This window comes from Poecile atricapillus, chromosome 11, assembly GCF_030490865.1.
Source record: "Poecile atricapillus isolate bPoeAtr1 chromosome 11, bPoeAtr1.hap1, whole genome shotgun sequence".
Classification (NCBI taxonomy): domain Eukaryota; kingdom Metazoa; phylum Chordata; class Aves; order Passeriformes; family Paridae; genus Poecile; species Poecile atricapillus.
Window position 1 is genome coordinate 2828125 of NC_081259.1, and position 26780 is coordinate 2854904.

Below are 26780 nucleotides of genomic sequence, written 5' to 3' on the forward strand. Positions count from 1 at the left end.
AGGACAAAATGGCTCTGAAACAGCAGATTTTTAAAAGGAGGTTTTATTGCCAAATCTCAAAGCTCTTTACAAGCAGGAGACAAAGCGCTGCCTTTCCACGGGCTGCAGCAGCTGCTTTTCAGATCGTCATCCACACTTGCTCACTTGCAAACTCGCTTCCTTCCTGTCACAGACATGTAAACTGGTGGCACAGCCCAAAACACACACTCCAACACTCCAAGCCCAGAGGGTTTTCAGGCACAAAACCCCCACAGCCAGGAATCAGATGCAAATTTAAATGCATGTTTAAAGGAAGATTAAAAAAAAAAAGTGCATGGTGGCAGGATGTACGCTGAAGATGGGAGTTGCCATAGAAGGCTGGATGTTTTAGGATGAAACTGCTAAACCTATTAGAAAAAACAGTTAAAACCAAGAGTCTTTAACATAGCATTTGCAGCAGTAAAGTTACTGGGTAATACAGAGATTCCACTTAAGTTATACCTATTTACAAGACATAATACAAATCTAATAAGATCTGTTAGTACAGCATATACAATAATTAGCTGTAGGTTGTAAAATGATTTAATTTGCCCATTTCCTAACAGGCAGAGGGTATTTATCTGTTAGGATTCCTACTGATGGCTATTCAGTAAAATGTCAGACATTTATTCATTAAAATATTGAGTATAATATAAAAATATACAGTAAATATAAGCACATCCTGTAGGTTTGGCTGTAACAGAGGGGGATGTCTGGGTATTTTCACCAGCACTTTGCCAGACGAGTATCCACAGAACACACCACCACAAGAAAACACTGGGGAAAGCAAAAACATTCATGTATAAATTAGGGGGCTGAGCTACCCCATAAGCTGTTGTCATTCTCCTGGATTTCAGTGCCAGGCTTTGATTTGCCTGTCCTGAAGTTTAGGATTGGCTTCAGCTTTGGGATATGAACCTGTAGCCAGAGTTTGCCTTGGTTTGTGTATATTCCTGTTAGTGTGAACTGAGTTTTCCCCCATCTATTATTGTTTTAGAACTGCATCTTGCAAAAGCCTGCCTGCTCTCTGGAGCTGATGTCTCTCGACTTCCAGTGCACACCAGGTGCTGACAGCTCACATTCATACCACACAGTGTTCGGTAAACAAAAGTGCACATGCAGAAAAATACATTTAGATAGCAGATAGGCACTGAATATTGTCTGTGTTCTTAGCCCTTGTCCTAAGTGTGTCTGGAAAGGTGAATATGACCCATAGTTCACATTGAACCCACAGCAGCAAATGGCACAAGTCCAGAGTGTGCTCCAGTCTGTGTACCTCGGGGTGGGCTTAGGACATTGGAAACTTCTTCTCAAAGCAAAGCACCTGAGTCCTGAGTGTTTGACCATGTAGAACTTTCCATGTGACAGAATAACAAGTGAACTCCCATACAACATCTATGGCTGTCTTGAGAGGAGGACTCACTACCAAAACCAAGGCTAATTTAATCAAAAGAGGCAAAAGCATCAGTTATGGTCGCTATCTGTCTTGCTGGCTCCAGATGGTGGAAACCAGGGTACTTGGAAGCCCAAAACCAACCTTTCTGTGCTCAGACCTGAAGTACCTATCCTAAGAGGAGACTCAGATGGAATTTTACTACTGCTGCGGGTGGTGTTTGCAGCCCCCTGCAGACTTGTGGGACCTCAGAAATTAGAAGAAAAAGAAATGGATGAGCTAAGAACAAAGTGCTGGCAAATGAGAGAAAAGACTTTAGGTAGCCTAGTCTTTAAAACCAGACTAGGGAGATTGCCATTTTCCATGTTTCCAGAGCTTGGCTCAAGAAAAGGAGAAGCCCTCTGGGATGTCACACAACTCTCCTCAAAGCCACTATTGAGAACAGAAGAGAGGATACAGCAGCAGTGCAAAGACATGATTTTGCCACTGCTGTAACCACTAAAGACCACAGGAACTGTGGTTGCTCCTAGCAGGTGGACAGGGAAGCTGTGGAAATTCTGCTGGAGCCTTCTGCAATGCCATGCTTACACCCTTCTGTAGCAATGCATTTTTATTTTCATATACTTAAGTCATTGGGACCAGCCCCAAAGTTTTGTGTGCAAAATGCCTTTCCCTCCATGTGTGTCAATCAGAGAGATCTGGGCCAAACCATGGCTCTCCAGCTGGCCAGGACACAGCAGGTGGAGAAGGGGGAATCTCATCCAGACCCACTGCCTGATGTGCATGCTCCTGTCAGTTACATCCCAAGACAACACTAATGGAACACATCCCCAAAGCTTCTTTGTGACAGCTCTCCTAGGAAGCTCCTGGTGATCTCCTGGACACAAGTTGTCCAAATGCCTGCTATTTGTTCCTAACAATGCTGAGGGGACTCAGAGTAATCAGATAGGTACGGTCCTCAATAATAAATGTGCTGTCCTGGTAGAAGACACTTTCAAAGGCCAAATGTAATCTCAATTTCCCTATTAATGAAAGAGGAACAATCCATACTTGCCTGGCAATGATGCTTTCAGACTTGTGTTCACTGATGCAGTGTTTAGCACACTTAAAGCGCTGCAGAGCCAGCCTCAAAGTGCCTTCATACAGCTGTTCCACATCAGGGACTCTGCTTGGAGTCAGGAATTGGCCAGTTTGGTTTGCCTCTGTGTGAGGTCACTCTTTAACTGAGGATGTGGTTTTATGAGTATCTTTGGAGAAGATTAAATCATTTATCTTTACATTCCTAGGTGTCACTGGGCCAGGTGGTCTGGGAATGCCAGCAATCGAATAAACGCTGACTACATTTATCCTTAAATGATTTAACTGGGAAAACCAGATAGAAAGCCAGTGTAATCTGGTATTTGCTTGTCTGTAAATACAGAGAGACAGGGGCTTTTGCTGGAATAGCCATTCTTCTCCTTTCAAAAAAATCTGGCTTGGTCTGATTACCAGTGAGTTTTAAGGCCTGATCCATTGAAAGGACTTTGGACAGAATCCTTAAAGAGTGTTCACATTTTTAAAACTGTTCACTGTCCTGTAACCTTCTGCTGTGCTAAGAGGATTAGAACCAGACTGGTATGTACAACATGAAGAAAGAAAGATGCTATAACTGAAAGCTCAATTCTGTCCCACAAACATATGGTGTGTGCACAGCAAAACACCATCTTTAAACACTGGCCTAGCAATGGTACAAATCGTAAATGCAAATGTTTAGCTTTGATTTTGGGGAAGAAGTCTTTGTAAAGTGTGTCAGGGAGCACTTCTCCTATAAAGAGTCACTAGATCCTTTTGCTTTTCTTTCTGTTTCTGTGTTCCTTCTTTTTTCAGTTCTCCAAGACCTTTAATTTCTTGCAAAACTTGTGAAGCTTGCCGAAGCTGTTCTACTGCCTCATTGAGCAACGTCTCTGCCATCACTGGGGGTCCATTCCCCTCCTGGGCCTGTTCCAACCCTTCACGTAAAACCTTCTGCAGAAGCTTTTCTGCTTTTTCCCTTTCATTAGCAACTTTCTCCTCCATTTTAGCTAAGCATTGATGGGAATCCTTTGGGAAACCTTGGCCTGGAAGTGCTCTCCGTTTATTTTTGGAATCAGAGAGCAAGTCTCCCAGAGAAGAACAGCGAAGTTTGAGACCTGAAGTGTTTTCTGTAGAATCTTTCTTCTCAATAGTTGATTTTATACTCTCATGGTCTGTTTCTGTAGCTAAGGAAGTCTCTGTCTCTTCTGCTGAAGTTTGCTGTTCCTTCTCAGCTGCGGTCCTCCCATTTCCTTCTTCTGTTTCAGCTGTCAGGGATGTGAACTCTGCTACCTTGCTGGCTGTGATCCCATTCACTGGGGGCTTGGAGCTGCCAGACTCCTGCTTTTCCCAGCCCCCAGCTTCCAGGTCACCATGGCTGGAGTTCACTGCGGCAAGCATTTTCTCTGGCAAAACCTTAGGAGGAACAGGAGGCTTTGAAACATCTGCAGCAGCAATCTCAGCCAGGTTGCCTTTGCCATCATCTCCTGATGATTCCAAGTCCTCTGTCTTTTTAGGTTCAATGGTTGGTTGGTCCCAAGCTACTTTCAGCTTGTCTGGCACACTTTTAGGAAGTGGAATTGGAGCTTTTGATATAACCCTGTTGCTGACCTCAACGAGGTTCTCCTTGTTCTCCTCACTTGGTGCTTGGGATTCTTCCACATTCTCCTCTGCACTTAGAGAGTCCTCTTCCTTGGCATTTATGCTGTCCTTTGATATGATGCCTTCCTTAAGATTCTTATCTGGAGGCAGTGGAGGAGACAGAGGTTTTTTATGTTCCTGGTCAGGGATGTTGTTCTCTGCCTCCTGGTTTTCTTTTGTGCCAGTGGGTTTTGTAGGTGGCATAGGGGGCTTTGGAGTTTCTTTTTGAGGTGGTTCATTGTCACTTTCACTAGTAGTGGAATCAAAGGTTGGTGGTCCATTGTCTACTATATCCAGATCTAATCGCAGGATACCATCTGATGTACACTTGGCAGCCTGAAAAACAAGAGAGAAAGTTTTCAATATCATCACTGATCCTGTGTTTCATCCTTTAACTTCAAGTTAAAGTGCAAAACCCTCACAACCAGCATAGCAAGCAAGGGGTTGCTGCTTCAAGCTGAGAGAGTTGGGGCTGTTAAGCCAGGAGAAGGGAAGGCTTCAGGGAGACCTTAAAGACCCTTCCAGTGCATAAAGGGAGCTTCTGAGAGAGCTGGAGAGGGATTTTTCACAAGGCCATGGAGTGATAGGACAGGGGCAATGGCCTTAGGCTGAAAGAGGACAGGTTTAGATTAGCTATTCAGAAGAAATTCTTTACTATAAGGGTGGTGAGGCCCTGGCACAGATTACCCAAAGAGGCTGTGGACTCCCCATCCCTGGAGTGTTCAAGGCCAGGCTGGAAGGGGCTCTGAGTAACCTGGTCTAGTGAAAGGTTCTTTGCCCTTGCAGATGATTTTTGAGGTCCCTTCCAACCCAAAACGCCCCTTGATTCTAAGAAAAGCACAGAACTTATTCTACTACTTCCTTTGAAAGAAACGTCTTAAAGCCTGTTCCACAATAACCTAATTTCTTGGTTTTCCTATGGGTGCTAGTGTTAAGCTCTGCCTTTTATTCTTTGTCCTGTGGGTAGTGGGACCCCTCTACCCCCTTCATTTACAACAGCCTCCCCAAAGGCTCCCTTTTCTGCTTCTGAGCTTGCCATAAATCTTTAGATCACTTGGCATGGGATTGTAGTCCTGTTGCCTTCTGCTTGGTTCCTCCAACCTAATGTCATCCCGGCCTGACCAGGGCCAAGCCTCAGCTGGTTAAACTTCCTTCAGACACAAGTCTGTGTGCAAATCTCACTAGCAGGGAGGTTTTCCTAAAAAGGATGGACTTAGCAAAGACATTGCAGTGTGTAAACTCAGTGCCCCACAGGGAGAGCTGCGGTGACAGTTCCTGTGTGAGGGAACCCAAAACCACACGAAGGCATAGCTGCAGCCAGGGCCAGGCTCCTGCAGTGCAAAAAATTTAGTTAAAGCTTCTCTTTGCCTTTCCAGCCCATCAGAGAAACAGAGGCCAGCTGCATGCTGGCAGCTTGGCCCTGACCCATCCTCACCTGGCCTGCTTTTAACACTGAACATCCATGTTCATACCATTTCCTTCATGAATCTGCAGCCAGCAGCCATGATACACATCTTTCTGCAGGCTCTATCCCCTCATTCCTGCTGCTAAATTTGTAAGCCAGTTTCCCCTGATTTTGGCTATGGGTGAGAAGTCTTAGAGGTATTAACCTCGGAGGTATCTTGTGAAAATAGTGACCTGAGCAGGGAAGAGAGATGTTTTTAGTGCCTAGGGAAGAGGTCCCCACCTTACTGAACCCATATTAGGCAACAGAATCCACACTTCATTGTTGCTGTGACTTTTGTCATGTTTTCTTCTGCGGTTTTCTGGAGGATGGGAATCTATGATTCATTCTCATGCATTTCTCTGGGAGAGACACTCTCCCTCCATTTCTATGCAAAGTAAAAAGTCTCAAGGTATCTAATTTTCTGCACAAGGGTCATCTGAGTGTTGTGCAGGCACATAAGTCAGAGTCTTGGAAATCTGAAGAAAGAAGATTTGATTTAAAAACCTTCCTTGCTTGCGATTAATGCTCTGCTAAAATATCAATCTGTCTGTAGAAACTTTTTCATAAATCACAGGAATCAAACATTAGTAAGAACCTCTCCCCTGGAAATGAAATGCAAGTTTGGTTTTTTCTTTTTTCCTTTTTTTCTTTTTTTTTTTTTTTTAAGAGACAGACCCAGAAAATCAGTTAAAAGTAGACAGGTTAGTCTATAAAACTGCCTAGGAGAATAATCTATTCTGTTTCAGACCTAGGGAAGGGCTTGTAAGCTTGAAAGCTTGTCTGCTTTCTCCAGTTAGCTTAATAAAAATACAGCTTCTCCCCATGCACCATGCAGTTCTTCTACCTTTAGACCACTGTGGCTACAAAATTATAACATCTTTGGAAATAACTATAGGAGCTCCTGTCTCTTCTGATGAAAATGAAACTCTAATGGCTCTGACCAGATGGTGAAGCAGCTTATGAGTTACGAAAAGCTAAATGTATGGTAACGTTGCAGCAGATAGAGATCTATGGGAACTTGGAGCTTCATTAGAGAGGTGCTAGCACAGTCTTTCCTGCAGGAAGTTGTTTCCCTTGTTAGATTTCTCTGGGCTGTGCATACCTGAGGTTTCCCCTGGGGTTTGGTACCTGAGTGGAAGGAGCAGCTCTCGGTGATGCCAGCTGGTGGGATGGCTCACTCCAACAGGGTGCACTTACCTCCTTTAGGTGACTTCTTGTGGGTGGCCGACGTCCGTGGGACACCTTCACCCTGTCCCGAGTCACATGGTCCAAGGAAAGGCTCTCGTCTACTTTCACCTTTAACAGGGGGGAAGAGAAGGGAAACAAAAAAAGGAAGAAAGTAATTAATTTCTCAAGATACGACTATAAAGTTGTCACTGTCACACATGAAATGCTGAAGCATTTGGAGAATATTTCACCTCTAGTCTTTATCTCAGAGCTCAATTACAGCCTGCCTGCAAAGCCCTGCATGTATGTGATGGATATTTAAGGTCTCAAGGTTTGCAATGGCTAAACTTCTCTCCACCTAAGAGGCAGGGAAAAAAGGACATAAAGAGCTTTGTCCTCACTGCACCCCGTGCTTGGACCAGCTCCTGCATGTGGCAGAACACAGCACCAAAACTGCTGTTTCCATCTTAGAGGTGAAAGCTCATTAATAACTGTGACCTGACTGTGAACTGTATCAGCAGCACTTTGTTACAGCTCTTCCCTTCCACAGCTCTAATGACTGCAGGATGCTGAGGAGAAGGTGTGAGCAGTGACCTGGATTAATTGCAGCTCCAGCTGAATTAACAAATTTATTTCCTGGAATCAGATGAGAAATCCACTGCCTCACACTCCTAAAGAGGGAGGTCCCAGTGCCCTGACAGGTATTTCTCTGTCCTGGCTCTATGACCATCCACCCACACTGTGGCGGCCAAGGGCTGGAGTCTGCTCCCCATGGAGGGGCAGCAGCAGTGACCAGGGACACTGAAACTTCTGTGTGTCCTTGGTACCACAAGTTTGTACAATAGGAAAGCTGGCAAGGGTGAAATAGGGATTTAAAGAGAAAAATGGCTGGTATGGCAGAGTGGTTTTTACAGCTCCTTCAGGGTACAACAGATAATCCAAGCCAGCTGAGGGCTTGACCCATTAGTCTGTGCCTGGCCTGTGTGGAAACACTTTAAATCTGAGCTTTGATCCTTATTGGAATGACTGAGAATTAGAGGCTGGCTTGCTCTGTAAGGAGGATAACCCACAGGGCAGGGAGGTGATCTGAGATCCCACCTTGCTGTGCTGCTGAAGAGTGTGCAGAGTTCACTGCCCACTGTACCCATATGCTTTTGCCCTCTGCTGAAAAAAAGCAAAGCCTAACCTCTCAGAGTTTACACCTCTAGCACTGTATCTACACCAGTCAGCCATTTTCTCAAAACTTTTACTCATTGCTTTAGTTTCCTCTGCTAAACAGAACTTGCTGATTGCTTTGTCCCTCCTTACCCTGCTCGTTTTCCCTTGTGTCATTCCCATGGTGGTGGTTTTGTTCATTTCTTTTCAGTTACTGAAAGAACTGCAGAAGAGATGCTGTTCCTTTGGTTTAGCTCAGGGCTGATTTACAAACTAAGAGGGAGCAGGGCAAGGTTAAACAGGCTCTAGGTTGTGCAATTTTCATCTTCTCCTCTGTGCAGCAGGATGGGAGTAGAATTTGAAAGTGCAGGTGTACTGGGGCTAGCTGAGAGGCAGGCAGGTTTGGCCAGGGCCATGGAGTAACTTTCCACCAGACTTTTCTCCAGACTGCAGGCGGAATAGCTGGTGGACTGAGTCACTTCAGACTTTTCCAGTCCTGAAGACTGGGCTATATCCTAACTAAGTACCTCCATTTCCAGGCTGCTTGGTGCTGAGGATCATAGCAGTGTGGGGGGGGATGAGTCCCTCCAGGCTGCATCCCAGCTCTACACAACTCAGTGTTGTAGCTGCTTCTCTCCATCAGCCGCTTCCATTGGGAGAGGGGAACTCCCAGAAATCCTCTGATCCCAAGTTCTGAAGGGAAGGAACCTGCCCTACCTTGCACACCACCTTTCTCTTTTCTTAGACAATGGCTGACATGTAGGAAGGATGGGGAGAACAGGAGTTCAGGCAAGTTCTGCTTTTAGCTAAAGGAGCCATGGATGAGAACAGACACAGAAACACAGGAGTTTGAAAACTGTTTCTCTTACCTCATCAAATACTTTGTTTTTGCCTCTGTTGATCCCTTCATTAAGAGCTTTTATCCACGATTCCTTTTCTTCCAAAGTTGGAGCTTGAAATTTGATATCATGAACCTGCAAGAGCAGAGAGAGAATTTCTGCCTGAGCCTTCCTTGTCAGGACCAGAGGTACCTCTGAATCACTTCAGTTCCTATATAACATCCAGTTCTAGCCTGTGTTTAAACTACAGATGCCTTTGTGCTTTGGCGTAGCTCCCATGAACAGGATTTTGTTATGCTGGACAGCTTTTTGTTGTACTTTTATTTTGGTAACTACTAAAGTAGTAAAAAAAGTAAGTTTCTTCCTTCTGCAAAACACTTGGAATAACTCTTGGAGCATCATTGAGTTGTACAGCAAATGGTCACACTGCACAGAGTCAGACTGAAAGTCCAAGTCATACTGGCTGGTGGAGTAAAATACTTTATCTCCCACTTCCCCCAGAATACAAGGAACGGGAAGGCTGCATGCAGTGAGCTCTGCCTGCTTCCCTGTTCCTCTGGCTCTGCAGAACAGAACTGATACAGGAGTGTGGGGCACTGACATTGCCTGCTCTAACACTGACCCAGCTGGGCACAGATATGATGAGGCGTAAGAGCAATATAAGTGCAATATTCACCCTATCTTTTTCTATTTGCAAATGAAAACCAGCAATGAACACTGCAGACAGACAGTCTCTGGGGTCTGAAGAGCTGCCACAAGAAGAAGGGAAGAGCTGGCCATATAAGAGGGAACTGGCAAGAAGTATGGGTCACAAATAAGGAGGGAGGATGGGTGATTGTATGGCCTGTCCTCCAGCCAGACAATTCTTCCCTTCCTCCAGGACAGCCCCATGGCTTTGCTCAGTGTTTCCCATCTCTTCTTGCCCACAGCAGGAACAACAGGCAGGGAGTTACTTAATTCACTGCTGTTTTCTCTGAGCACCTCAGCAGTATTAGGCAGCTTTGCCCCAGAGTACACTTCAGGTGAGAGAAATATCATCTTCACTTTACAGGTGGCTCCATGACAGACCAGCTGGGATCCAAACAGCTCCATGTGGTGCCCTAATCCACACTGCACACAGGAGAATACTCCTGTGCTAAAGGACATCAGCAACATTGCAAAATAAAGCACTTAGAAGTTAGACACTCCCAGTGTTTCTGGGCTGTAGGGATGTCAGCCTGCTGTGTGTGTTCCTCCTAGCACTGTCCCTAAAAACAGGGTGGCACTTCTTAGTGAGTTATTCCATCATGTGTTTTATCCTCCTGGGTCAATATGTCTTATTGATTTCACTCTGCTCCAGCCCTGCCCTGAAAACAGAATTACTGATTCCCCTGACAGTCTTTTTTTCTTTCCTATTTATCACTACAGTATCTGGGGGACTTCAAAAATTCCTTTTCAAAGCAACTGAAATTATTCATCTCTTACAGGTGGAGAAGTAAGCTACAGAGAGGCTTGTTCAAAACACAGCCTTATGGGGGTTTTTTGGGGTATTTTACATCCTGTAGGTACTCTGCACTTTCCCATTGCCTTTAAGAGCAGTTGTAGCCTCAGCCTTTTTGTAAATGAGGCCCCACATTCCAAACTCACAGCAGTGTCTATATAAAACAGGGACTATATTAAATGAGGGGACAAAGCTAATGGTGACTGACAGTCGAGTGTTCTTAGCAGCTCCCTGTTCATGGCACAACAAAGCACAACTGTTCTGTGTCTCAGCAACTTCTGAAGGGACCATCAGAAATTCTGCAGAACTAAAGCCTGATCTCCTTACACCCACTCTTGCTGTTAGAAACAAAATGTTCTTCCTTTCTGTATTTATTTCTCGTGTCAATGCCTTGGATTTACATCACAGTTGCCAAGTGCCAGACACTCACAACCAGTATGGCAAGCAGGGAGTTAAGGAGTAATCTGGGGAAAGATTCTTTATTCCATCAGTTTGCACGTAAGGTGACGGGACCACATGCCTTCCTGAGAGTTCAGAGGGGAGGTTAGGGCCTGACCCACAGCCCTCTGGAAAAAGAGCCCTTTGTCTGGGATGCAGAAGGGCCACTCTAACCAGGGAATGTAAGGGAAGGCAAGGCTCCAAAACAGAGTGATGGCCAGATTTTGTTTTAGTCCAAACTGGCCTGGTTTTGTGTGTGCTTAAAAACTTTTTTTGTTTGGAAACGATTTTGCCCCAAAGCTTTGTGATTATAAAAGCTTATGAGAAAGCTCTACTTGTGAGCAGCTGAGCTGCTGCACTGCCTGGCAAAGACCTGGCAGCCTGCACCAGGGTTTAGAAATCTCCGTACATGTTGTTCGGGGGAAGGATTCCTCCCTCACTTCAAGCTTCCTCTTCCAATGCCACTTTCTGTGCCTCATTCCAAATAAAGCCTCCCAGACTGTGACTAAGCACTGGTGTCAGCAACTCTGTGGCAGAGCAGAGCAAACCTCAGGGGGTGGTTCCTCATTAATGAGAAGCTGAGACGTCCCTCTGGCATGCAACCCTTTGCCATCAAATGCAGATCCAGTGGATGGTGAGAGAAAGGGAATGATGGTAGCAGCAGAAGGGAGCTGGGTGAGGGAGAATGAGCAGCACAGTGGGACCCATGGGGCAGTGGCAGCTTCGTGTTGCTGCAGCCCTGCTCCCTGCTTTCACAGCTCCCTGGGGATGTGACACAGAGGGACAGGTTCCTCCCAGTGCCCAGGTATCTTAGAAATTTTTTCTCTCTTTCTAACACACCCACAGACACCAAAGCAGAGTCAGGCTGCTGGAGCTCCGAGGCTCGTGCTCAGGCTGCTGCCAGCCACAGCCTCTTTGCTGCCTTGCAGTCCCTGGTCTGTCTGCATCCATCTGTGGCTCCTGTCCTCAGCCAAGGCACTGAGGAGAGGAAGCTCATCCAAACCGGGATGGGAGCTCTCTGTAAAGCAGGAAGCTGCAGAGGAGAGGCAGGAAGAAGGTGGTCTCAGTCCTGCCTGTCACTGGGACTATGCACAGTACTCTGAGATTCCCAGGCTCTCAACAAACAAGGAACAAATGAATTTCTCTTGTCTGTATCTTTACTCATTTGAATATTTACACATACCAGCTGATGTATCTAAAGATGGATATTTCCTACAAAGCATTAAGCAGAGCCTGATCTCCAGCTGGAATAAGGCAGAGAGTCAGTGACACCAACATGAGAGGGCAGCGGGCAGGGTAACACATTTGCACTCCTTCTTGCTAAGCCAGCTGAGACTGAGTCACGCCATAAACAACAGGCTGGTGTGCCAGGAAAAGCTGTCATGGCCAAACCTAGTGACCATTGTAAGCCATGAATGCAGGCTACGCAATTTACTGACAGTTACTCAGAGCACAGCACAGCCGGTCAGCTCCTGCTGAATCACTGCTGAGATGTCAGGCAACAAGAGCTCCCACACAGCTCACTGTCCGTGACGGCAGCGGGCACTGGCTCCCCCATTGCTCCCTGTCCTCCCTGAGACATCAGTCTTCTCCAGCACTGACAGTCTGATGGCAATGCTGAGCCTGCTGTCCAGGAAAGAGAAGTGTTCCTGGGGTCAGTCTTCTGTACCTGTGCTAAGTGATTTAACAGACAGGCTCTGGAGAGCTGTGTAGCTGCAGTTTAAGACTGTTACCAACACTTCTTTGCTGAGCAGATCTGCTGCAGACACAGGTGACACAAACCTGTGCTTGGTCCTTGTCTGTTTCAGTGTAAAGCCTGGTGGGGCCGAGCTAAACTGGACTGTGAATTGCCTGTGAAATGCTGGGGGAGATATGTTCCCTTTTGCTGACTTTTGGTACAGGGTAGTCACCTCCAGCATAAGCTGGAGCAGAGCTGGGTCAGTAACATCTTAAACTACCATGACTGCAGCAGAATCTATCTGCCAGATGAGGGGTCATTTCTTGCCTTCTTCTACATGACTTTGTCAGGTTATATCATGAAGGGCAAAGAAGACAAGGGACTCCCTGCCTATGACAGAGAGATTGAACTAGGTGATCTTCAAGGTCTCTTTCAACCCAAACCATTCCATATTTCTATGAGATGACTGTCGGAGGATTCTGGTGGTTTTCTGTAGCTGAGCCAAGAGCCACATCGTCCCCGGGAATAATGCAGCATCTCTGCCAGACTGGCAGACCCCAGGAGCAGACTCCCCCAAGCCTCACTGCCCAGGCTGGGCCCACGGTGAAGGCACTTCCAGGTACCTCAAAAATTCATGGAGGGAAAAATAAGCAATGGAATTTTCCATCCCTGACCACAGGTGTGAGGATGGCTGGGGAGCTACAGGACTTCCTGGTGGACTCTCCTTACTACCACCCTCTTCCCAATATTAATACTTCCCTGCAGCTGAAGCTTTTCAGATCCACTGAACACCAGACTTGTGCCAATCTTGGTAATTTTCACAGTTTACACTAAGCATCATTTACACTGCTTTTTTGCATTTTGAGTAGTTACATTTTAAAGTCTCCAGGTCAAGGCTGCTGACCTTTCTTAGAAGCCCAGCTCTCTGCATCCAAAAGTTTTCATTTAATTGCTGTGGATGGAATGAAGCATTTGAGATTTCTAAGAAAAATGGGGCTTTTGCACACTGCCAGCTTCCTTCACTGAAGAATTAAAGCTCAGGGGGTAGTGCTTTCTTTCAGTTCCATACCAGTGCAGGCGTGTGACATGCTCATATTGTCACAGCTTAACAAAAATGTCATCCTTGTGAACAGGCCAAGCAGAATCTGGGGTACATTCATCAATGACCAGTGTTTAGCAGGACAACTTATTTATTCAGGTGCAACTTCAGCTGCCTAGTAGTTTTAACTGACTGATTCATCTCTGCTCAAAAATATCCCATCCAAAAGTTAAACTGAGATTCCCCTACAACTAAACTGGGCTCCCCATATTCAAGACTTGTGCATTGGAACAGAAATGGCCTTTCCTAGCTTGTTCCTAAGTCTCTCCAACTTGTTCCTCAGCATTATGCTCAGGAGAGAGGGTGAAAATAAAAAAAGCCTAGCAAGATGTGGCAGGGCTTGGCAAGCTGGCACACAGGGTGATTTTAAACTGTGGATGGCAGCAAGCCTCCCAAATGGAAAATGTTTAACTGATATATATCACCACAGCTGCGATTTCAAAACAGAAGAAGGACAGTTGTGTACGTTGGCCTTCTAATTGAAGCCTGTGCTAGCATCTGCCAAAGTATGTTGTGTGTCAACACCCTCACCAGATTCCCAGCCAAAAGAGGGGTGGAAGGGGAGCTACAAACAGGGAACTTTTCATTTATAAAAGCCCTTCCTTTCACCAAAAGAGCCTTATAAAAAGTAGCCTCTATCTAGGTCTCCATTGAATCAGTGGCATGAAAAACAGGGTAGCTGTAAACTTGCCAGCATGCCAAAAGGATGAAGTTACCCTTTTGGGCACAGTTTGGGCATATTTTTCTCATAGCAAGAAATGAAAGGTTTGGGAACAGGTCTTACACCCTGTATTGATTCATGGAGCAGTGCAGAGATATATGCAGGTATTACACAATTCTCTCTCAGTAACATACCTGCAGATAATACCTGCTCCTATTGTGCTGCCCATCTCTGAGCACACATGGTATTATTGGCCTCCCTGGGAATAGGTGTACACTTAGGATCACAGAATCCTAGAATCATTTGGGTTGAAGGAGACCTCAAAAAACATCTAGTTCCCACTCTCCTGCCATGGGCAGACACACCTTCCACTACCTCAGGTTGCTCCAAGCCCCGTCCAACCTGGCCTTGGACACTTCCAGGGACAGGGCAGCCACAGCTTCTGTGGGCACCCTGTGCCAGGGCCTCAGCATGCTTGCAGGGAAGAATTCCTTCCTAATGTGTTCAGGGCTCCAGTGCTCTGCTGGAGCTCACTAACCCAGGGTTTTGGGGCAGGACAGTCCTTGTTTTGTTGTTTTGGATGAAGTTTAGCACAATGGTGCTCTGAACTCAGCTGGGGTCTTATTATACGAATAAACATGAAGTGACTGGAGTGAAAGAATAAGCAACACTGACAACAAGGACTAAACAATCTCCATTTATTTAAACAAAATGGAGATGGGGGAATACAGCAAGTTGGTATTTTTTCCTGTTCATGTTCTATGGAAATGAATGTGTTTTGTCCCCCAAAATTTCTCAGATTTGCATGGGGAGATTTAGTAAGAACTCTGAGGCCAAAAAAAATCGTATTGAAATTAGAAGGCAAAGTGTGATACCCCAAAGCAACAATGAAGAATTCTAGCCCATAAAGATGCTGACATGGATAGCATGCAAGTAGGAGCTAAGGAGAACATCCAGAGATGTATAGTGATGATGAATACAGATAGGAAGTAAAGGAGGATGTCCTTGCATACACCCAATGCTCAGATGGATGTATAGTCTCTTTGCAATGCCAGCCTGGTTTGTAGCTTCTGGATCTGACCAGATGCTGTGCAGGAAGCTACAGATGTAGGGTTTCATGAATTCAGCAAAATAAATCTTTTCTCCCAGGAACTGTTTTGCTGTAATTAACTTTGCACTGGAGTTTCTCAGATCAATGGTTCAAACTCCAGGAACTGTCTCAGTACATGGATTGGAATTCTTGATTTCACTGGAACCTGGGCAAAGCTGCAGCATCTACAGGTACTCAGAGGACATGGAGGAACCATAGGGAATGATCATTCTCCCCTTCTTAGGGACTACTGCAAGAAAGAAAATGCTAAGGCAGGAAAAAAAACAAGAGTAAAAAGTTGAGCCACAGGAAGACCCTTTCCCAACACAAGAAAGAAATCTACATGAGAGTGGCTTTCCTTCTTGCATGCTGCAGACCCTTCACAGCTACAGGTCATTTCTCCCAGCTGCCAAGGAGCTCAGTCTCAGCTTTTCATCTGCTCTGGGCACAGCTGGCTGGAACTCACTTTGGAGTTAGCAGACTCGAGGGTGATGAGAAAGGCAATCCTACCTTCTTACCCGGGGAGCGGATTAAAATGAAACGATTTTTCCTTTTTAGTAGTGCACGCAGCTCCTGGCACTTGTCATAACTCTCCAGTTCCACCGTTTCTATGCACTTCTGTTCATCCTGCAGAGAGGGAATGAAACATTATTATGAATAGAAGCATTGAAATCAATCATAGACCATCAAATTCTGCATTTCTTCCCTCTGCAACTGTCTAAAAGCTCTTCTGCCTTAAAAATAACCTGCATGCAGACAGAAAGCCCCATAAATCAGGCTGGCATCTCATTAAGAAAATACCCTGGTCTTTAAGCTACAGGCCTAGTGGTCCACAGTGGCTGAGCAAATAACAGGTTGGGGACAGAAACACCAGCTTCTGCCATTGCTGTTGGCCTCATCCAGGGATCTGCAGCCAGAAGTGACACTACCTCCATCCCACAATGAAAGGAGAAGATGTGATTCTGCTTTTTCACAGGGAAGATGACACAAGCATCACAATGGACCAAGCAGCCCCCTCAGGAAGTCTGAGCCAGAGCAGGGATAAGAGGGGAGCCCTGCTGCCACACTGAACTGGGGCAGACTGGTCCTCACATCACAAAGGTCAGCAGGAGCCGCGTGTGATGGACACAGTCCTCTTGCAGCCACGCTCTGAGCTGTCAAAACACTTAGGATTGGAAATACAGCCCTGTACAGCCAGCAAAACTGTCTGGGCCAGCATCTCAGTGGGGAATATTTATCTCTGGAGTATCTCCACTGATGACTGCCGGCCACGATCTTGGCTCATTTCTCCCAGTAACATAACTAAAATTCCACACGTGGTGCGTGGCTCGGTTCAGCTGCAGAGCACCATCCCTAATAGGAATCGCAGCGTAACACTGGGCAGATAATATTCTTCATGTCTCAGTAGCCCAGCAGAGACCAAAGCTCCCTTTTGCTAAGCACAAATGAGCAGTGAGAATCTCAGAGCAGTTCTTGCCAGTGAAGTGCTTCAGTCAGCATGGCTCATGAACCTCTCCAGTACCATCCTGAATTTAAATCGCTGGGCATAACCACCCCCAGCTCCGGCTCTGCTCCCAGGGCAGCTCCTTGTGCCCGTGTGAGTTTGTATTTAGCAATTCCTGTAGCGGAGAAGGGGGTGTGGGATGAGGAAACATGTCGTAGCCAGGAAGCTGCTGCGTGGCTGGAGGCAGGGAATGGAGAGTTCAGAGGGAAGTGGGCTGCGGGGAATTTCCTCCCTTTACCACTTGACATTTAAGTCGCTGTGCAGAACTCAGCCTGCGTTTCAGTTTTTTTAACCCTCCTATCTGGGGATGGGGCCCGGCAGAGCTGATGCCGGTACACAGAGCAAGTCCTGAGCCACCGAGGGACGTCTGGATCTAATTTAGGTTTATTATTTTAATGACATTACTGTTTATTTCATTTAACACTGAGTAGGTGAATGTGAACTGGGAAAATGCATACTAGGAGGAGGAGATTAATCCTGCCCAAACCTAAAACCCAGCCGATAAAATCCTGCTGACGCTACCGGGCCCTTTGAAGGCTCCTGCTGCAATCCTGGTATCGCAATGTCACTGCAAAAGGACAGGGATGGAAATAATAACCCCTCCGCGGCCAACAAATGACAGAGAAGGGTGAGGTCAGGAATACATGCCTCGGGGATGGGTGATCTCATCCTGGCCTTCGGAGGAAGACCGCCCACGTTACAGCCCTGCTGCACGGCCGGTGCAGCTCCCAGCTCCTTCCCTGGGCTCAGGATCAGAGCAGAGAGCAGCCCCAAGCCTCCTGCCCACCCTCCCTGCTCTCAAAAGCAGCTCTGTCCCCAGCAGAGCCCGTCACCCTCCTCGTCCATGCCATCCATCCTGTCTCTTGGACAGGAACTCTTCCTCTGATCTCGTGCAAGCTGTGCTCCATTTCCTAAGGGCTGTGGAACACCAAGCTGGGGAACGAGGGGACTTGGCAGGGTGGAGGGATGTGGTTTTGCTGTGAGATTGCCTCTTGCCTTCCAGATGCCTGTCTTCTCCCTGGGGAGGCTTTGGGGAGTGTGACCCAGCCAGGGAACAAAGGCAGAGAGGATGGGGACATGCAGGATGCTGTCTCCCAGAGACACCTTGATTGTTCAAGTTATGGCTCCTTCATCTCAGAGACCTGAACTTGTCAAGTGAGTTCTCCTCTTCAGGGAAAGCAGGAAAGAAAGCAGCCAGAGAAATAGAAAAATCCATGTATGAGGCAAAGGAAAAGCATCTGAGTTCAGGGAGCACCAGAATGGGGCTTTTGTCTATGTTTTACCCTTGGCAAGCAGCCATCCCCTCTCTGTGAGCCTACCTGGGTCACAAAGAGATCCTTTATGTCTCTCCTGCACTGCTAAGATAAAGAACGAAAGACCTGACCCTGATGCAGGTCCCCAGATCCCTTCAGCCTCCTGGGACCTGGAGGACACTCAGCACCATGCAGAGACAAGGTCACTTCCAGACTCCTGCCCTGACACATGTTCTGGAGAAGCTCAATCCTGGTATAGAACCCTTACATTCATGATTTAATGTAGAGAAACTACTGCATTAACTCTTCATGGAGCAGATCCTGTGAGAAACATATCTGTGTCTATTGGCTTGGCCCTTAGGAAGAAAGTTACTGAACACCTGGACATATTAATGCATGTGCTTAACCAAAGAATCACACTTGGCAAACAATTTCCTCAATGAAAAGTTTATAAAAAAGTGGGGGGAAAAGACTCCCTGAAATTTTTATTTATATGAAGGTGTAATTCCCAGCAAAAACCGTCTCACTGAGTCAGGGGCTGAGCCCTTCCATTTAGTTTAAATGTCTAGACCTGAAATAATAATTTTTTCTCTATATTAGGCTCTCAAAATGTTAACAAATTTGGGCATACCTTGCTATAACTTTACCAGGGACAAAATGCAGGTGTTGAGTGTCCAACTGTTGAGTGCCAAGTGGATCCTCTGGTCTCTAGAATCTAGTAGGATTTTTCCCCATATATAATACACTTATAAAGAAACCCTAAAACAACAAGAAAACAGCTCTAAGCACTAGATGCACTGTTTAGGGGGTAAAAAAATCCAAACTCAAGGCTGATTCTTTCTAATCCATGAAGCAATGATACTGATCTGTCTAGTCACCTTACATAGGATTGCCTGGTCTTCAGACACTCTCTGTATGGTTTTTATTGTCACAAGAATATGCAGAGACAAGAAGACAAGAAACCCCACTAGAAAATAACCTGCTTGGTTCTGTACAGACCTGCACAGCAGTTTCTTGGGATCTGAGCACCCTGTATTTGCATCTGAGCATCCTGACATTTGGGTATGTAACATACAAACTTAAAAAACAAAAAGTTGCTTAACTGCATCTTCATTTAGGTGAGGGTACAGAGGGTGCTGTAGATGGAGGCTCAGCAGAGAACAAGAAATCCATCTCCCTTCATTCTCCATCCACTGAAAGAAACCTGAAGCTGTGTGGGATGAGTTTCATCCCATCTGTTCCAGGTAACACAATAGTCATTTGCCACTCGCCTTCAGGAGGTGGCTTTGCTTTAAACCAAACCCAAAGCCTGACTAGCAGATGCAGCTTGGGAAACAAGTTCCCAGGGCAGGTCAGGAGCACATTCCTGGAGATTGCTACTGATGATGATATATGGTATTTGTGTGCTGCTCAGACTGTACTTTCCAGTAACACTGTACAATGTTCTTTTCTGTATCTCATGTTGGCTCTCCCCTCTGCTCTTGTTTTGCACCTAAACCTCAGCTACAAGTGCAGCCAGGCTCATGCAACTGCACGAACAAGATGGCCTGCATAAGAAACAAATGCTAAAGGCAACATTAGCACCTTTTTTGTGAAGGGCTGGACATGGGAGGGACTGAGAAAAGCACACTGACTCTCAGGCACTACTCAGTTCCTGGAAATCTGATGGGCTCAGACCAGCTGAAATGCTCAGCCTCCAAACCTGCCTGCCCACATGGAAGCTGACCACCACCCCCCCCGTTTAACCCACATAAGTCTAATTTAGGATACTTATGGAGAGATGCCTTTTATTCCCGTTGCCTGAGGTTTTATCTCCTTTCTTTTTCAGCGAGCACTGAACAATCCCATTTGTAAATGTTTTGGCCTGAGGATGGTCTGGAATGCTGTGTCCCTCTCCAGGGTCACACAGAGCAGATATGTGGAGAAGGTCCAGTGGGAAAAATGGCACCTTGAACTCCAGAAATGCAAACCACCATAGCACACTGCACCACAGACTCAGCTCAGATATCAACCCTTCCCATCTCAAAAACTTAGTTCCCCATTTGTAAGATAGAGACAGCCACACTGCCCTGACTCACATTAAAGGAAGATAAATACAGTAATAAACATGAACTGCCTCAATTCTGCTGCAACAAGACCCCTCCTGAGTGCAGAAAATTGCCATTTCCTTTGGCTTCCCTGTAGTAAGTCTGCACAATCACATGTTATCCTATTGTGCTACCAGATAATTTTGCAGCAATTTCCTCTCCTAAGACATTTGACTTCACTGTAAGCCAGTTTAATAGCCTATAGATATTAACATGATCCCTTATTTACAATAATGGGACCTTGCAGCTACTGTAGCTTACAGATGCAATTTATTACAGGATGTTACCACAATCCGCAGGCTACCAGAAAACATTATGCCTGGTTGTTACAAATGCCATTTTCCTTGTTGAGATAATAAAATAACCCTTTAAATGATTGGGATTTTTCCTTCTTCTGTATGTCTGTGAAAATTAATCTTACTTTAAAAGCCTCCTTTTCCCTTGTGGTAATGAGAGCCTTCATGTATCTTGTTTTTTTAAAAAAAACCTACGTCATGCTTATAGATTTTGAATCTTCAAGTTCCTGAAGCTTCAGCTGGAGTCAACAGGTGTCCAGGGCACTGGGAAATGAACTACAGAGAGTCAACAGTTTGCAGGACCAGGCTGCATCCCTCTGGGTAAGAGAACCTCCCCTTGCTTTTCCTGCCTTCTGAACTGCTCATCACCTGACATTGACTGCTCCTGTCATTATTCTTGCACTCTTCATGACATTTCACAGCTAAGAACAAATGACACCAGAAAGCTTTGGGATTTGGGAAGCGCAGGAGTGTTCAGCATAAGGGAAGAGGTAGTACCCTTTAACCTAAATTGTTTATAACAAATCTTCTTTATTAGGCAAGAGTATGTTTTCAAAAAAGAGAACTGAACTCACTGTCAGTCCTGCTGTTCCTGAAACCACAGCAGCAATGCAGCTGCTGAAACATTTCCCCATTCTTCTTCCCTTGGCACACTGCACATGAAGCTTTACATGGTTTTGCTTTTATATCGTCCTGATGCCCACACATGACCCAGATCCTCTTGGGCCAGACACCTCACCTCACAGGCACGTGGTCCTTGGGCAGACCACAGTCCCCCACCCTGCTGCACACACAAGCCACTGCAGGGCTCAGACCAACCCACCCCTCATCTCAAACCTCTCTTGGTTGTAGCTTGTGCTCTGCACTGTAATTTCTAACTTTTGGGGCAAACTCTGCTCTTGCAGAAGCTGCTTCCAGCCCAGGAACGAGGGCTTGGCTCAGGACAAAGCCACCTTTGCATCCTGGCAGGACCAACCCTGCACTTTTCATTCTTCTCGCCTGAAAATGCAGGACAGATTCGGCTTGGCTCTTATTCCTCATTTGTTTGGAAGCAGCTCTAAGTACGGCCATGAACTTAAGGCATGCAGTTTATCTAGGGAAGTCCAGGACAAGACTCCCAGGGGTCCTTCGCTCAGAACTGGCTCAAGTAAAGGGAAAAGATGAGCCAAATCCAGACTGTCTGTGCTTAAGGAGGACAGCAAGCACTCACAATCTCGCTCTGCATCCTTCAGTGGCTAAAAGAAACCCTGAAGAGTCTGGCTGGCAACAATTTGGGCTGCTTGAGGGGTGCCAAACAGCTGCAGGGTTGCCTGCCATCCCCTCAAGTGGCAGGTGGAAAGTCAGCCTGTTGCAATCACTTTTATCCTTCAAAAGCCAAAACCTCATTGCACATATCCTGCTTCCGCCCAAAGCTTTGCTCCGTTCACCTTCTCACAGGATGTCCTGCCCCCCCATTTTTTTATTTTGGCAAGGACTTTGTCAAAATATTCAGTGGCTAAAATATTTATAATATATAATATATTTAAAATGCAGCTGCCATCTCTTTTACAGAGTTTAAGCTTCCTGGAGATATCTGGAGAAGCCCTCTCAAAAGGAATGTCCTGGAGGGAAGAGTAAAAAAGGGACATGCATGTGTCCCCAGGGGTTTGTTCCTGCCCCTCATTCAAGGCCATTAGCTGTGACCATACCTCATCCTCGTAGACCACGAGCTGTGTTTTCCGTAGCTGGATGTAACGATCCTTCCACAGTCCCAGGAGCCCCCCGCTGCTTTTTTTAATCCAGCCATATTTCTCTGCAGTTGGAGCACACTTTGGTTTCTCTGACACCTCTTCCTTTGTATCCTGCAAGAAGACATAAGGAGTTTCCATCATCAGAAAGCCAGCCCAGAGAAGATTTTGGCGTCCACCAAATGTGGTCCCTCCCCACCACATCACAACAGGAGACTGGCATCTTCCAGAGGAAAACTCAACCAGCTCCCACAGGACTGGGAAGTGGGCACAGACCCCAGCCATCCCTGGAGACTCTGTTGGGAGGGCAACAAGTCCACCTCGTTCCTCTGCTCCCTCAGGGACTCTGCTTCCCTCTCTGAGGAGGTACTCCTTGCTCACTCATGAAAAAGAGCAGCCTCCTCTCCCCTTTGCTCCTCCAGCTTTCTGAGGATTCCCAGCACGATGGATTCTGCTGGCATCAATAGGAACACTTGTATTTTAGTCCAAGGCCACTTCTGCAAGCTTCTCTTCTAGGCATCTATGCTTGGTCACCATCCCCACACCAACTCCTGTGCGCAAATCCACGGCATGAGGGACAGGACTTCACATTGGAATGTTCCCAGCAGGTTAAAGATGAAAGCTTTCCTCCTCTCCAGTGCACTGAAGAGCCATTGCAAAGGCAGGATCCCTGTACCCCTCCCTTGGAGCTCTCTGCTGCTCCCCACACCCCATGGACCCCTCAATAAGCCTCTTTCCCTGGAGCAAGGCAAGGGGAATCCCTGGCTGAGCCAAATCCCCTTGCACAATCACCTCACCAACCTTGTGATTTGTCAGGAGAGGCCAAACCCAAATCCTCCAACCTCTTCCCAGAGACCCCACTGTCCCCCAGACTCTGTTTTCTCCATGTCCCCACATGTAACAGCAGCAATCCTGCTGCAGAGAGCTGGCACACAAAAAGAGGATGTGTGACAAGAGAGCCCCAAATATCCCAACTGCACAAACTGGACCAGCTGGAGCTCAGACATCTTGTTTCATAACATGAGAAAATCCCAAGTGCATGGAACAGAGTCAGAGCTGGACACTCCCAAAGCCAGGACAGAGCAAGTGTGTGTGGACAAGCTTCAAAAATTTGGAGGAGAGCCTTGCTAACGAATCTGTTTTCCTATACCAAACTCCCACTGAACACACCCTTGGACAGCAGCTTTCATCAGGGTAAGCTCTTATTCCAAAGAGGGAGCTCGCACCCATAAAAAGAAAAACAGCTTAAACACCCTGTGCACCCGCATTTATTCTGACCTCCACTAAGATCTGGAAGGGGCTGGGCTTTTCTGGCAGGCTCAGGTGCAGACTGGGAAAAAGAAACTTAAATAAACAGTGTTTCACTTAAAAGAAAATTGGGCTGAAACCTGTAACAACCTTGGTGCCTTTTGTAGAAGTTATTTCAGTTGTACTGACTTGCATCTGAAATGGCCACAATACAGGATGACTGAGCATCAAAAAGTTTTCCGGGAAATGGAGGGACTGTGTAGGGTGGGTTTTTTTTAAACTTGACTTTTTAGGTTGCCAGGAAGTCGAATTCAGTTGAGATCTGCGACTTCAGCAAACATCAATTCCTGCACAAATACAGACCTGCTGGTTTCCTGATCAAGAACCCTTTTGATGTCATTTTTAGATAATTGGGCATGGACTTTAACCTCCCTCGTAGCACTTGTGCATGGATGTAGCTGTATGAAGAGTTTATTCAAGTGAGTCCTGACCAACAACTGCTAAAATGTTTTTACTTGTTAAGGCTTTTTTTTTTTGCTTGGCAGGTGAATTTTTGCTGCGTTTTTTCCCCCACCTGGCAGAAAGGCTGAAATCACATGGTAAATATGTCCTTTTTTTGCTCTGCAGAGCAAAAACTAGTCTGGTTTTAAAATAAAAGTACTCCCTGTGAAGACACAGCACCTAACATCTACTGCTGAAAAACAATCTGCCCCAGCAGAGCTTGGGCTCATGTTGGCACCTCTGTACAGGGCACAGCGAGGGCAGAGATGGTTTAGGGTCTGGCTCTCCAGCCTTTCAGAGACTGCCACATCTCCTTGGCATTGAAGGGTTGTCTTGGAGTTCCCCAGATCACTCAGGAGCCCTGGTTGGAACCCTTGCCTGAAAGGAGCCATGCATGGGGGACTCCTCCATACCAGACAGGACTTCCTGCTGTGCCAGCACCTGGGAGCATCCACACAGAGGATCCATGACTCCAAGCCCCACCTGAGCAGCCCAGGAGAGGGAAGGTGAGGGAAGATGCAATGAGATGGAGAGTGCTGGTCTCAGCAGGTGACAACAGCCAGAAGCAGAGGGCTCTGCCCCTTGTACTGCACATGAGTCACCTGAGCTGCCTTCTCCATTCCCTGATACAGATGTGAGGCAGATGTGAGGGGTGAGATCCAGCACTCATAGGGATGCTGAGCTTCTGGGCTCTGGGTCAACAGCTTCCCCCTCACACGTACCCTGCACATCCCACAATGGGGGACAGGTGCTCTAATCCCTCACCTGCAGCTCAAGGACATAAAAAACCAGATGATTCAACTGGGAAGTTTGTTCCTGCAAAAGCACGGAGAAGTCTCAGAGATGGTGCCTAACATTTTTGAGGATTATTTTTATGCCAGCCCTGCCCCAAATTGGCAAGGGGAGGGATGGGCACCAGCAGCAGGCCATTGTGTCCATCCAGTGTTCTCTCCCTGCAATTCCACAATTAAAATGGGAGCATGACACAAAAACATGAGCTGCTGTTGTTAACTCAGCTATATATGAGCATTTTACAAGAAATATTAAGATATCCCTCCTGGGATGTTCTTGGGGTGGATTCGTTCCTGTGGTAATTCCATGAGAAGAAGCCCCCTGACATCAGCCAAGTGACCCAGCGTAAACAAAGGAAAAACCAAGTTATCCCCAAGCTGCCTCACACCGAAGGCATCGCTCCCCAAACCAACCCATAGGAGCCATTTTTGCATTTTATATCATGGTGGCATTAGAAGTGAAACATGAGTTCCACTCCTTCAGCTTGGTTTAGCCTCACATTTTGCAGCTCAGCAGAGAACACAAATCAGACAGGATGGCTTTTTATTTAACAACTAGGCAGTTTTTTCTCCCCTTCCCTGCCCTGTATTTTATGGGCCCACAAACCCACATAGTCTTCATGTTTTCCAACAAAACAAACCCCCAAGAGTTGAATTATGGTAGTGCTTTTAAAATTACACAGAGCACAGAAGTGTCTTAGCCAGTTACATCAACTTCATTTCAATCAAGCATCTCACTTATCACACACTCCTTTCTACCAAGGTGCTGATGAACAACTCCCAGGAGACAACCTGCATCCCCACACATCCACTCTTTTTCTCTCTTTTCCACATTATCTCCCAAACCTTGCTGATAGCACTTCCAATTCTCCCCAGCCTGCTGAAGCAGAACAGTTTGTTTCTCTGGAAACAAACTGTTCAGATCCACGTGGAACTTGGGGAACATCCTCTGACACCCCTTCTACAAGCAGGAGGATTCATGTGTCACTAAAAACGAGAAGCCCACGAGATGGTCAGTCAGTGCTGGGGTAGGTGCGAAGCCCCTTGGGCTGCCAGCTGGATGCAGTTTCTCTGCTGTGGATTAATTTCATGGATGCCAGCGGATAATAACAGCTCTCAGTCACTACCAACTTAGGCTGCTTTGCTGTCTCCCTGCTGTTTTAAAAGAGCTTTCATTCATGCCACAGAATGTTGGGAGCTGAAATAGGGGGATGTGAAGGGGGAGAGACAAGCCACAGCTACAGGGATCGCATGTACCAGACAGAGCCTGAAGTCCTCCGGCAGTCCGTCCTAGGAGTTTTCTTTGTGCACAACCAGCAAAACCTCATCCAAGGAAAGGAAGCAGGAATAATTGCGTGGCCAGACGAGAGGAGAAAGTGACCTGTTTAACTTGCTAACAAATTTGTGGCATCTTAATCAATCCTCACAGGGATGGATTATTGGGGTGTCTGATCCCATGGACATGAAAACCGTGTGCAGAAGTACCACTGCCCTTCTCTGAGTTAAACCCGTCCCAGACAGAAAGGAGGAGCAGAACAGAAGTGGGGAAGGCTGGAGGTGCGCAGACATGTCCAAGCTGGCGATTTGACCCAGGCTCGGCTCCAGCAGGGTAGGACAACACCCCAGCGGGAGTCACTCGGGGTGGCCCGAGCACGCGTGGAACCAGCCCGGCTCTGCCAGCGCCGGCCGAGCGCGGCAGCCCCTCCCGGCCGTGTCCAACATCCCGAGGACTGCGGGGATGCGCTTCCGAGGCTCTGCCCGAGCCGCTCCGGGGGCTGCTGGGGATGGAGAACCCCCCACCCCGCCCCGCGGTCTCCCTCGCTGTCCCCCGGGCGCAGCGGGGCCGGGATGTCCCAGCGCCGGCGAACACCCCAAAACACCCCAAAGTGCCCGGTGCGGTCCTCCCGCCGCGGCAGGCGCTTCTCCCGCCCGGCCCGGGGGTCCCCCCTCCCTGTCCCGGGGTCCCCCCTCCCTGTCCCGCTCCCGGCCGGACTCACTTGCTCCATGGCTCCTCGCCGCCCGCTCAGGGGCTCGGCCGCCGCCCCGCTGCCCCGCTGGGCTCCGGGCGGACGGTCATGCCGGGCGGGCCGGGGGTGCCGGCCCGGGCCCCGCCGCGCTCCCTCCGCAGCAACTTCTCGGGGAGCCGGAGCAGCGGCAGCAGCAGCAGCAGCACCGCCGGGTTTCCGGCGGCTCCGGCGCTGCCAGCGAGGAGGCGGG

General features: G+C 47.2%; 1 protein-coding gene across 1 annotated transcript; it reads right to left on the reverse strand.

Moving 5' to 3' along the window:
- Positions 1-27: 27 nt before the first annotated feature.
- PLEKHO2 (pleckstrin homology domain containing O2) lies at positions 28-26780 on the reverse strand. The gene is made up of 6 exons (XM_058847022.1): positions 26561-26780; positions 21985-22137; positions 15667-15783; positions 8741-8845; positions 6747-6845; positions 28-4438 (listed from the first exon to the last, which is right to left on the reverse strand). Exons 1-6 carry the CDS (start codon positions 26567-26569, stop codon positions 3200-3202), a joined length of 1722 nt encoding a protein of 573 aa, XP_058703005.1. The 5' UTR covers positions 26570-26780; the 3' UTR covers positions 28-3199.